The sequence below is a fragment of the Scatophagus argus genome, chromosome 23, assembly GCF_020382885.2.
Source record: "Scatophagus argus isolate fScaArg1 chromosome 23, fScaArg1.pri, whole genome shotgun sequence".
Taxonomy (NCBI): domain Eukaryota; kingdom Metazoa; phylum Chordata; class Actinopteri; family Scatophagidae; genus Scatophagus; species Scatophagus argus.
Genome location: NC_058515.1, coordinates 11,097,194 through 11,110,416, shown reverse-complemented (window position 1 = coordinate 11,110,416; position 13,223 = coordinate 11,097,194). Strand labels below are relative to the sequence as shown.

Here is a 13,223-nt window from a genome sequence, read left to right as displayed (position 1 = left end):
GTTGTATGCTACTTTATATGTCTCACTACATTTACTCGACAGCTGTAGTTACTTTACTGTTGAAGATTTCACAGTCAAAACAGCTACACAATTAACATGCAGCTTACATGTAAATTCATCAATCAAATAATCCAATAATATATATATATATATATATATATATAAAATTTTAACACTGAAATGCTTCATCATCATCATCTGCTTATCCTTCTGTGCTTTTACTAAAATTCTGAGTGCAAACGTTTCAGGAATTGTGAGTCATTGGGGCTGTGAGGGAGGACACTCCTCTTAGAAAAATGCTGTCCCTGTAAACATGTCAAAAAATGATTTGCAACGTTGGTGAAATCAAGTTGCTCAAATTAAAACTTAATATCTTAAAGGAACTTCTGATGTGTGCCGTCGTGGAACACGTTAATTAAACTGCGACGAAGAGATGGAACTGTTTCCTTTTTGATGCAAAAGTGAGGCTGAAATAAGATATAAATTTGGTTTGGGAAACATATAGACTATCCTACTTTCTGCCAAAAGAAAAACTACAATATCCGCCCTCTTTTCTGACCCCTCTAGTAACTATAGTACACTCCACAACCTGTAACTATGTGTATGCTAGGTAGTATTACCTCTAATACTCAAGTAAATACTTCTTCCACACCTGTCATGTTTGGCTTTTTAATTCACTTTTGCAGTTTCACGTGCTGCTTTCAGGTGCGTGTGCAGGAGGCCTTTGTGTGCGCGCTGGTGGAGGACGAATGAGAGGCTGCTCCAGACAGGATAATCTGAGCTTTCATCTAGCACCACACACATCATTTATGACAGGAAACACTCGTTATCTGCTTATTTAAGGGTGGCGCATCCCAAAGCATAAAGATGATGCAGCTGAAGGTTTAGCTCACTGTAAAACGTGTTCCTCGGCCCAGCCATTGATCCCAATTAAACCGTCCGATTGCACAGTTAAAGAGAATAATAGGTGATTTATCCAGCCGTGCACAATGAAGTTTGACAAGTGAGTTTTTACAGCACAGTAGCCTGCAAAAAAAAAGACCTCAGCATACTAGACTAGGCTTATTTGTAATCAAGGAACCCTCCCACTGACACACCTCCTGCTCCAAAAACCAAGAAAACAACCCTACACTAAAGCTGCTTTGATAAGACAGGCTCAATATCATACATTCGACCCTTTATTTTCCCTCACCAGTGCTTAACAGACCCTGAACTCTGGTCAAGTTGCATTCACAAAGCTTACTATTTACTTGAAGTCTAGAAGACAGAGTACCTACCTGCTGAGATAGACCCGTAGACTTGAGGACAGGCGCAGGAATATTGATATTGCTGATAAGTTCAGACTGTTCTCACTTTCATCTGTGTTTTTTGTGTCGCTTCCCCTCTTCAAAACGTGCGTCCTCAAATGTGCGTCCTTGTCGGCAGTGTGGAAAGGTTTCTGTGGCGCGGGGCGGCTCAACTTTAAATAGCTAATCCCCGGTGCATGGTGAGCTGACACGCCTGCTTTCTCTCTCCCCCACCCTCCCCTTTGCCTTTCCTCCCGCCTGCTCTCCCTACCCTCCCTCTCAGCTCTCCTTTCCTCATTTGCTGCCTCTCACCCAGTCCCACACGTACTGCACACACACACACACACTCAGACTTCCTCCTGCATGCTTGACTTTGTTTTGCCTTCACCTCGTCGGCATATTTGTTGAAATAGATAACAGAAAATTTGAAATAGCTTCCAGTGTATAAATAGCTTACCCTCTCTGTAGTGTGAAGATCATGAAAGATGAGGTCACATGTGCAAACAGGTCAGAATTGCTCACTTGTGAATTAGGGTGACTTGACCTCCTAAACTTAAGATGTAATCACATTTTAACTCCTGAGTCCTTGTTGGTGGTAAAAGTGCATGAATCACTGATGAAGTGATGTTTTCACCTCGTTATGATTCATGGAAGGACTTTTTTCATTCCTACAGGTCGTCTACAAGTCACAGTTTGCTGGCAGAAACAGGATGTATAGAAATAGTCCTTTTTTATTACTTTGCAAAGCAGTTTGAGTTGTGTTTTATGTGTGAACGATGCTCAAAACGATAAAAAGAATGATCATTATTATTATTATTATTATTATGATTATGCAATAATTTTGTTTGACTTACTCAACACATCCTGTTGTGAAACAGCTGATATGGTATTGTAGTGAGCATGTGTAAAGTCACACAGTATCAGACATAATTCGTGTCAAGAGAAGGTTGGACTGGTGGCTTCAACCTGAGTTGTGCTCAGTTACCGACTGAACAAGATATTTTCCTTGTTTAACCGCAAACAAAACTTTGGCGTGACCTTCAGCACAGTGTCTTACCACAGTTGGCCCCGACTATCAAGTCACATGTCTGCTTTTGTTCAGGACACAAATGTGTAATTTATTTTCTGTTCTTATTTCTAAAAATGTGACGATGAGGCAGCCGTGTTTGAGTGAAGGAAAGCGAGACGTAGCCGTGGAGGAAATCCCTACCTATCCTGTTAGAGTGAGAGGGTTTTAGCTTGAAGTGGATCAGACCTACTGAGAAGAATTAACAGTTACACATGACCCACAAGATTTCACTTATGAACTCAGCGAGTATTTGAATTTCCTCATCAACAAGGCTCAGGTGCTCCACCCTCACAGACTCTAGTCCCTCAGGAGGAGCACTTCATGTCGGACTCAGAGCATTACATTAAAACGCATATTCTGGATTATTATCAGAGCACATTGCACTTCAAGCACTGCGCTGCTTAATCTTTTTCATTTATTTTTCATATAATCTTTTGTGCATTTTGTAATTTACATAATATGATCCTGCAGTACTTATTTTTTATATTTTCAAACACAAACAAAGTAATGGCAGACATCTAAGACCTGAATATGAATCAACACTCAGTAAGTCATGTCTGCCAAACTTCATAAAATCTCTGCTGTCACATTGAGAGACATAAAGAGTGCCAAAGGGCATACACAAGCAACTTTCTTGGCACACTTCAATGCTTTCAAGGAATAAAGGTGTTGCTTTCTTGTCGGCAGCGCTTCTCGAGAATGAGTCACAATGAACTGGCTGCAGGCTGCAGCCTGCTGGCTCATGTTGTTGTCCTCTCGTGTCTGTAAGCAAAGTGTACGTCAAAACAGACTTGAATTTCATCAGCTCAAAAAAAAAAAAATCAGCATGTTTCGCGGAAGCCAGATCCCAAGCCAGGACGTGAGACAGTCCACGTTTGTGAACTTGCACCAACATGAAGCTGGAAATGAAAGAATTTCTCATGTTGTCTGGAGGCAAAACCTGGAAAATAAATTTAAAAAATGACTAAATATATTCTGAACAAGAATATTTACACATGCCCTCTCCATAAAGAAAAATGCAGAGAGATGAACAGAAAAGCTTGGCAGTAATTGAGGCATTTGATGGTTTTATTGCGTTTTATTAGCTTTCTGGCCATGTGTTACAGGCTTATTAAGGGCTTTGTCCTGGTCAAAATGTACCCAGATGAGTTCTCAGAATGAGTCTGCGCCTGCTGGTTAGAAATCACCCAGGAAACAGTCTGTGTAACAGCAGGCACATTTCTTAAGCCGATTCTGTTATGTGAACCTCGAAAGAGACTTAACCACAAGTAGATTTTTCATTTTTCACACTGAATCCGTATGAGACTGTCAGCTGTGTTCAGTATGATGGAAATACATGTAGATGAACTTTTACAGGCTGTAATAAGATTCGGCTTGTTATTCTTATCAGTTAAGATTGCACAAAGTGCAGTTAATCTGATATTCATGACTGTGTCTTGTTTTATGTTTATAGTCCAAAAGCATTTAAACTAACCAAGGCTTTTATTATTCAAAATCACAAACATGTATTCAAAAATTTCTATTCCTCTCCAAAAATGTGCTTAGCTGGTGTCAGTGTCCAGTCTTACCCGCAAAGACGTGTCCGAGTTCACATGCAATACGTGCATGTGCACCCAGATTTACACCTGTGGATGTGGGTGAAGGACGGCTCGCTTTGGTTCGACCTTGTCTCTAATTTTAAATCAACTCTGTGAGGATGATTAACAGCAGCAGGCTCGGATGGACACATTGTTCTCAGCCCAAATAACTGACTTAACTTTCTTATTGCGCGCAGTTTGCTAAGTTTTTATAACTAATCGTCTCATCTTTGCAAGATATCACAGAGTGATTCAAAACTCGTTTCCCCATTACAAATTTAGGCTTCCTCGATGCTCATTTTATGAAATGAAACTTGGCAATTGCAGAAGCCTATTAAACAACAGTCCTTTCTTTATTGTGCAACAGGTCCCAGACTTGCACTGAGATTGTTGTCACGGCTTGACAGAGAGTCGCGAGGTGCCTCTGCTGTAACACTCGTTCCTCTCCTTGTAAGGTGACAAGCGTCCCTGTCAGTCTGCCAAATATGATTATTAGCCAGATATGAGCCCAAGAGGAGGCTCAGATATCAGGAAGTGAACCACTCCTACTGTCTCATTGGCCTTGAGGGCGATCATGATATCAGACACTCCCAGCTCGGGGACCAACTGGGCGGCAAGTGGAAACTGACATTGTCGTAATACTAACATCATCCCCTGTGAATTTCTGGTCCTCTGGTAATTTAATCCCTCAGTGCCACTGCTCCACTGACCGAGAGACTGGAGTAGCATCGCTGTGAAAGTGCAGGAAGCACGAGGCAAGAGAGGGTCAAAGGTGGCCCATCCATAATCTAAAAATACTCAGCCTGACCTAAGAGACAACCATCACAACTTTTTCTTCTAATTGCTCCTCATGTATGTGCAATCAAACAAAGAAAAATGTAAGTGTAAAAAATGGAAGATGGTTGTTGGACAAGAGAATTCGCCAAAACAAAACAAAACAAAATATGATAAAGTCTCACAATGGTTTAACTCAACCTGCTCAAATGCCACAGCATCAAAATTTATACTGATATAATTGAGTCTAAATAATGCATTTTACAAGAAGGGGTTCAAACCATCAAAAGTGTACAATAAAAAGGTGTAAGTTGCAATAAAAAGTCTGCACGTGCTGTGTGGCATCAGGAGATAACTGATGAAATGATCTTTTAAGCTTTACAAGTTTTCAACAGTTTTTAAAGAAGGAGAAAATATTTGCATTTTGACATTTTTATACATTCAGTGAATAAGGGGAGGGTCTCGATTGGCTGACTTGGACAGCAGGACGATGATGATGATGATGATGATGGTGGTGGTGGTGGTGATCATAATGAACGCTAAGATACCTATAGTTACTTTTCAGCCCTGGTAAAAACATTAAGACAAAGGCAGTAAAAATCAAAGACCAAACTCAAATGGAGTCTTTGCAGGATCAAACCTGTTTGGTCCTCTGTGTGAGTGATCACATGGCCCCCACCCCAAGAACTCAGACATCCAGACATTCCCACACCCAGAGACTGTTGATTTTCTGTTGATGTTGGCATGCCTCTGTGGAGCCAGGACCGGGACAGACTGGCTGAGGTCACTTGTGGCCAGTTACAGCCTCTGCTTCCCCTCCATACAGTGTGTCACTTATCTCACACTTCTTTACTATGCCCTGCTTTTACGTCATCAAGAGAAATCCCGACACATTTACTGTTCTCAGTGATCACGTTAACCCTGAAGTGCACGGGGGGGTTGCCATGCAAATCAGCTGATAATGTTGGGTGTAGTAAACAGACAATTTGAGGGCAAAGAGCAGCAACTATAGAAGTGGTGGATTTGTATGTATGTTGTGAGAGCAGCTGCAGTACATACTAAAACTAAACTGAAACTGTGTGCGATTTGTCTGGCTTGGGTTTGCTGCAATTAAGCAATGATGCAAAAAAGAAACAAGTGACGCAATGTCTTGTGGGTAATAATGTGTGGTCCAACTTTCAAATATCACGTTTAAGGGTTATTTGATTATACAGGTGCTACGAGCATCTTTAAGACCCATCTTCCTACTTTTCAGGCTTTGCTTGTGTGTGATCCCGCTCTAAAATGTCCTTTTCTTTTGGCTGAACGTCAGTGCAGTGTGGCGAGCAATAAAAAGTCAAGCCGCTTTATCTAAAACTTGAAACAATACGCTTTTGCAGAGAGGTGTAAAAGTGCAACTCAACAATCAGAAAGTTAAGTGAAAGGTAGAAATGTAAAGTTTAAAAGTAAATCGATTTGAGACATGCTGACAAAGTGGTAAATAAACCGATTTCAGACATGCTGAATGTACCTGACTGTCTGCTTTGCGGCCCAGCTTGGGTCATTCGTGGCTCAGGTAATTATTGGGCGGTGGACGCTGCTGAAGTATCGCTTACGTGCGTCTGACAGCATGACATGTTGCTTTGAAACGAGGCTGCGGTTGTGGGTGTAAGTAAGATTCGCAGAGGAGCACAGACTGTCACACTCTGCACAGATGGATCTGTCGTCCTGTTTTCACTCGCCTGGTTCGCTCTGGCCAGTTCTGGCTCATGTTTTTCTCTTCTGCCTTCCTCTTTTGTTATGTCAGTCAAGCGTGAATAAGATCAAGCAGAGAGGAGGGGCTCGATTTTGGGAAAAGGGGGTACATTTCGAAATGGTGGCCTCACCGCAGCGTCTGAGCAAGTGCACATGGCGAATATAACAGAAGGATTTTGTGCACAGATGACTTTTTGTTTGCTTTTGGTGTTCCTCTTGTCTCTGTTTTCTGAGGAGTCTCTCTCTGTTCTCTGAGTCTGCCTCACCTACATGAGTGTTTGTCCTCCACCACATTAAAGAGCTTTTTCTTTGCCTCCCTGGATTCTTTCAGAGGAACTATGATTTGCATGAGAAGTGGCTGAGACTGGGCCCCCTTCCCGTTTTCCCTCCCTTTGTCCCACCATTCTTCTAGCCCAGATTCTTCTCACTTATGCTCCTTCCTCACTTTGTGCTGTGCGTTACATAAGAGAGCTGCGCTGGCCAGTCAGTTAGTTAAGATGGCCACAGTGTTGAGTCTTATTTCCACAGCCGTCCTGAAGTGTGTGAGCAAAAGAACAGTATGAAAAAGAAAGATTTCAGTTGAAATTTGCAAAGAATTGGAATCAGGCTGTTACTAAGAAGGAGTTTAAACCGAGAAAAGATATTATTAATGAGGTAAATCTAAATGTATTTATCTGTACTGCCAGAGACTTTGGCTTTAGCTTTGAGCAGCAGCTTTGGGTTGTTTGGTCCTAAGAGACTGTGTCTATATTTACCTGGGAGCAGCTCTGCTTTTAACTTTAAAGTTAGGTAACAATTACCACGAAGCAGCACTGCACCATGGCAACAAAAGATTATGAGCTTAACCTGCACCTGTGTTAACAGGCGCTGGCGGTCCAGACTGCGCGCTGTTTATGCAGCTGCAGTGTTTGCAGTGACCACAGGGGGCGTCCTGACCTTTGACCTTGTCTGGACACACAATAATCCTGTTAGATCTGGCTGTCTGAGGTGAGTAATTGAGATCTTCTAACAGCGATTCTGTAAAACTTTTTCAGCTTCAGGTAATCGGAGTTATAAAGTGACACATTTGGTGCACAGGTTTCCATAAAGTAGGTGAGAAGAAACAGCAGCAAAGTTCACACACAAAAAAACACAGAGTGGAGAAAATAAGTTTTTAATGGTAAATCGTCATACAGAACACACAGAATTTCTCTGAGGAATTTCACTATTCTGATCACAAAACATGGCTAAATAGTAGACAATGTTTAATAGATATAAATATTTTAATTCATCAGTTATATGATGTTGCCTCATTTGTTATATATATATAAAATAAAAATAAATAATTATTTACAATTACACTTTAATCCATGCATGTCCCTTCTGGAGTCTTCAGTGCTGAAATGAGTTTTTAATTCAGTAATTATTTTAACCGGGAAGTCAAACAAAAATAAGTCAGGCAACAACACATAAACCCACAGCTAGAATCAAATTGACGCAGTAATGGGGTAAAGTTTGATATAAAGTCATCAAAGAAACACGCTTTGGTGAAAACAAAAGTGTCAGATTATCAAAAGACAAGCCGAAGATCTTTCACACAGAGCAAATGAAATGCATAAGTTCCTCCTGGCTCTTGAAACCAGGTGATGATCTCGGTTACAATCCGCTGTCATCCTGCAACAGGACAGAAGTCACATGTTAACTTCATGTGTGGGATGGAAAGCGCGAGCTCTCAGTTGGCTGACAGAACTGTTAATAAATGTAAGCTTCATGTTAATGAGTAGACATTTTGGATGACAGGAAGTTTGTGAATCCTGCAGGGTTGCGTCCCTCAAACCAACATCCCTTAGTGCGCATATGAAAAGCGTTTGACTCCATAAGCATGTCAGCAAAAACATTTTTAGCCCCTTTTTCTCTCTATATGTTCAACCATGTGCTAAATCTGAGTTTAATCTTCAACCTGAGCAGATTCTCCTGTTCAAAAGTACATGTGCAAAATTAGAAATTGTTTTTTCAGCCTTGTAGGCAGCATTTATGCAGTCACATCAATAATTGCTGTGTCATGTCTCTTTTCACTGAACCTGGAAACGGTTCTAAAATGAATCCAAACAAGAATATAAAATCACACAATGTGGTCCCAGTTGTCAAATTATTCAGATCCATTTTCCTGTTTAATTCTTGTTACAATCCCAATATACTTTCTTCCTTGAAGGCATAAAACAGGATTAAAGCTACAAAACATTTTTCCCTTTCCTGTTTCTCATCAGTGACGGACCTGATAGAAATCTACAAGTGCAATCAAAACAGCACTTAAGCAACACAATAGGAAGCTGTAAAAGACTATAAGTCATATGAGGATAAGTTAGAAGAATGGTTGGCTCAGTCCCAGCAGCTAAACCACTTTGTACAGGTTATGTTATTTTATGGATTGTTCCAGTTTGATACAGCAGGCTTTATTTCTTCACTTACATCTTTGCTGTCACGACAGTCTCCGCAGAGGCATCCCAGACAACCGTTGATCACTTGGATGCCGCACAGCACAAGTTGCAGAAACCCCATGGACAGCAGTATGGAGAAGAGAACGACGTGCCACATCACGGCATTGTTGGGGGACTCGCAGATCGACCACAGAGTCTGGTTTACGAGGTAGCTGCTATTACCTCTGCAAGGGAGAACAGCGGTGAGAGCATAAGCCACGTCCAAGACACACACAGCATTAATGAAAGTACATGTGGAGGAGGCCGAGTTTGGGGTTGCGGGAAGAGAAAGTGTGATGGCTGAGCGAGATGGTGAGCGGAACAAGTGAGCAGTGCAGAAAGGAAGCACATGGAAAATAGAGAGGAGAGAATTTTTTAGCTGGAAAAATGGTACATTTGTTAGTTAGAAAGTGATTCACCGTGGAAAATTAAAGGAATGGTTTGACATTTTGGGAAATGCACTTTCTTAACTTTGCTGCTAAGTGAGAAGACTGATACACTCACATATGAGAGAGTGATGCTGATCCTCTCATCTAACGAAATAGTCATGTTTTGCAAAATCATTTAACAACTCAAACTATTTTAAGTGACTGATATGGAAAAGCCCTGAATGTGCTCAAAAAGTCTACAGTAACATCATAAGAAGGAAAACTCTGAACTCTATTGAAGGTCGTGAGTTTGATTAAAGTGGTGAGATTGTGTTTTCCGTATTTTGAATATTTCAAGACTCAAGTCCAATCAATAACTGTTAGAATTTACAATCGTCTTGGACAGAAAAAGATGCTGTGTGACTGACTAAAGTCTGTTCGCTGTGCACAGTAGGATAAGTACGGTAGCAAACAGGAGCTCAGCATAGCAGACGCCCATGCAGAAAAAAAAGGGGAAACTGAGGTTTGCTGGAGGAAGGATGGTCTGAGCTTGATTACATTTGTGTAATCAAACTTAGTTCCCTCTCTGTAAGCACTGCTGCCCTTTTTAAACTGCAGCTCATATTAACAAGGTGCTCGTATTTGTTAACACTTGTCCCATTTGCCTGATGGGCCTCTGTCGGGTGATTCATTTTAACCTGCCTATAAGCTGGTAAAATGATTCATTAGTGCTGCTCGTGTTATCCCTGTAGCTTTGGCATTTGGCTGGTCCATATTTTGAGTCACGTTGTTTGGAGTTGCCAGCGAGTGCACGAGGGAAAGTGTTCCTCATCTGAAAAGGTCAAGAACCGTAATCTGCAGATGATATATGACCTATCATCAGACTAAAAAAGAAATTCCCTCTCTGTGCATTAGGACTTGACAAGAAGAGTAGCAGCTTATTGTGAGGCAAACTAAGTGCTTGCTCAGTCTGCCCCCTACTGGATTTTAGAAACATTGCATTTATTATTATTATTTTTAGAACCATGAACTGAAACATCTCTGCTGTAAATCTGTTGGAGATAAAGAAGTGCAGAGACACATCAGCTGAACTGCTGGGAGAAGCACTCACGTGCCGAGGTCTTGAAAGGGGTATTCCCATACACCGTTCACCTGGCATATGGGTCCAACAGCCAGACCGGCTGACGCCACACTGGTGCAGTAGATTGCTCCAACCAGCCCAAAGGCAGAGGAGAAAACAGAACTGAGCATCTGAAAGAGAGACATGAGCACACTGTATTTGGCCATTTCGTCATTCGACCGTGTGAGTTACTGTCAAGGCCTTGAAGAGGGCCTCCACTTCAGGGGGGGTCGGATTTTTAGGATTTAGCTCAAAAAAGTTCCCTTATGTCCTCAACGTGCCTTAAATGGTAGAGAATGAGTTAGTCCCCATGAGCCTCTATGTGCTTAAACGGTTCATATTCCCAAATGTGTTTTTATTACACGGGTGTAGTGTTCATAAAATCTGAGTCACATAAAATAATTTTAATCTTAACCAAGGTTTGTAACTGTTCCACCATATGCAGCAGAATTTTTATTTACCCTGGCTCCCCCACCCATGCAGCCTGGCTTCAGTAGTGGAATCGTTCGATACCGCGATTGAATAGCTATCTTCATGTCAGCTGTGCAAAATCCATCCAGTGAGGAGGACCCAGAAATGTGGTAGTAAGAGAAACTTGACTTATGAAGATCAAGGTTAAGGTGAAACTGTCACAATCCAATTTAAAAAATATGTAATCAACAATGAGTTCACAGTAATATAAATCAAAAAATTATAAAATATGACAGAGAAATTAAAGGCAGATTGCACTGCTTTTCTTTACCATTCACTGTATAATGTAGGAGCAGTGAGTGTTGTTCACAGTGCATTAAATATAAGACTTTAATTAACATGTCTATGTGCTGTATTGCTAAAAAGCACACATGATTCTAGTTTTTCCTTCAGTCTCTGAGATGACATCGCCGTGGCCTTTGCCTTTTATAACCGATCATAATCAGTCCAGCCCCTACACTCACTTGCTGTATAATAAATGTAAATCCTCTTAATGACTTTACTCACCCTGCATCGATTACCACAGCAGCCTGTTCCACAGCAACCCTTGCCCCCAGCCCTGATAGCCGAGCAGCTTGGGCACAGCATCTGAAAAGTGGAAAATACAAAATGTTTTCTCATTTATCAAGCAGGACACATTGCACATGTGTTTGTGTGTTAAGTGCAAGCAAGAGTTTGAGAGCATTTAAAGTACACACATGCCTGCCTCTGCATTTGCATTTGTGTGTGTGTCTCTGCTCTCTTATCTCTTAAACCAAATATTTGTGAGTCGAGTTCTCTCTCTTGTCCCAGCAGGCACTGACATCCCCATAGCTGAGAGGTGTAAAGAAAATCAAACTTCCTGATCTTTGTTCCAAGCTGTTATGTCAGAGTAATAAAGATAAATGTCCTCCTACACAACTCAAAGGTCTCTTTATGCGATAATATTTTTTATTAATTAATTACTGTCCTTGGCAGCCTTTAAAATGTCAGCTAATGACGTTGTACATGAGATCAGACAAAACTTATCAGTCAAAGTTTCCCCTAAAACTCTGTCATGCACGTACAGCAGGAGTGTTCAGATCATTTAAGTCAAAAACTGTATAAAGCATGTGTAAATGTTACTTAAGTAAAAAGTATCAAAAATACAATTACTCAGTGCAAAAAAAAAAGCTTGAAAAATCTGTGATATGCATTCATACATTATACTTATATATATATATTTTAATCTTGTCCCTGCTTAGTATAAAGCAAACATTTTGTCTATTTTGTGGTGATTTAACCGATAACAGCATAATCACTTTAGTTCATTATATGTTTTTGTGTGTGAAATCTATTTTATTTAAGTAAATTTTGCCTCTTTGGCTTAAATATATAATATATAAAATAATATTTTAAGGTAAGGTTTGGCTAGTTTCTGATATGGACTACAATTTAAGTTTTGTTAAGAATTATTTATGGGAAGAATCGGGGTGTAAGTAACTTTAGCCTGCACAAAGTTTGAAACTTTTAAGGCAGTAGTGAAAAAAAATCAGAATAAAGTTATTACAAATGAAGCCAAAACAAAATCAAATTATTTGACAAAATTATGTCGTACTTCTATATAAAACAAAGTCTTATAATTAATCCACGAAACAATAAAACTTAATAAAAGCAAACAATAAGGTTTTTACAAGTTTACACAGTGAGTTAACGGCCTAAAAGCCCAATAAAACAAACTATAAAACGCCAAACCAGACTTGTAGATCTACACAGACCACAATCCATTACTCACAAAGAGGCCTCCTCCGATGAGCCCCCCCATGAGCCAGACCTGGAGGGAGATGTGATCATTTTCCTGTTGCTTCCCATCGGGGAAGAACAGCAGCAGGTTGGAGATCATGCAGATGAACGCTGAGGGCAGCAGGATCAGGCCCACCAGGCGGGCACACTTCCCTGTGCAACACATCTTTTTCTAAATTTATTTATTTCTTTTACCCGTTTGTCTCTTATTTGCTGCTGTTTCCTCTCGTTCTCTACTCTCACTGCGAGTATCTTTTCCCCTCTTTAAGTGAGAGGCAGGTCGGTGAAATGTGGGCTGAAACAAAAGAAGGAGGCGCATGAAGGCGAGAAGCTCACCCCTCTCACGCTGCGAAAGTCAAACAGTGTGACAGTTACAGCAGGAAAGAGAGAAGGAACAAAGGCCAGGTACTGGTGTGGTTGCCTGTAATCTGGTTTCAGGCCTCTGTCTCTTCTCGAGGCTCCCTGTTAAAGATGAACCCCCCTCGACAGAGAGACAAAACAAAACGTACACTACTTATTTACAAATGCTTAAAGCTTAAGCAAATGAACACAGAAAAAAGGAAGGAGGGGGTGTCTGTGTGTGTTTTTAGGGGGCTCTGTGTGCAGC

The 13,223-nt window shown here is 40.8% G+C and overlaps 1 protein-coding gene across 1 annotated transcript; it reads right to left on the bottom strand.

The window, feature by feature from the left end:
- Nucleotides 1-7,574: 7,574 nt before the first annotated feature.
- On the bottom strand, nucleotides 7,575-13,085 carry tm4sf5 (transmembrane 4 L six family member 5). The gene is made up of 5 exons (XM_046380385.1): nucleotides 12,609-13,085; nucleotides 11,363-11,443; nucleotides 10,376-10,515; nucleotides 8,889-9,081; nucleotides 7,575-8,093 (listed from the first exon to the last, which is right to left on the bottom strand). The coding sequence occupies exons 1-5, from the start codon at nucleotides 12,780-12,782 to the stop codon at nucleotides 8,076-8,078; spliced, it is 606 nt and encodes a 201-aa protein (XP_046236341.1). The 5' UTR covers nucleotides 12,783-13,085; the 3' UTR covers nucleotides 7,575-8,075.
- Nucleotides 13,086-13,223: the final 138 nt, after the last annotated feature.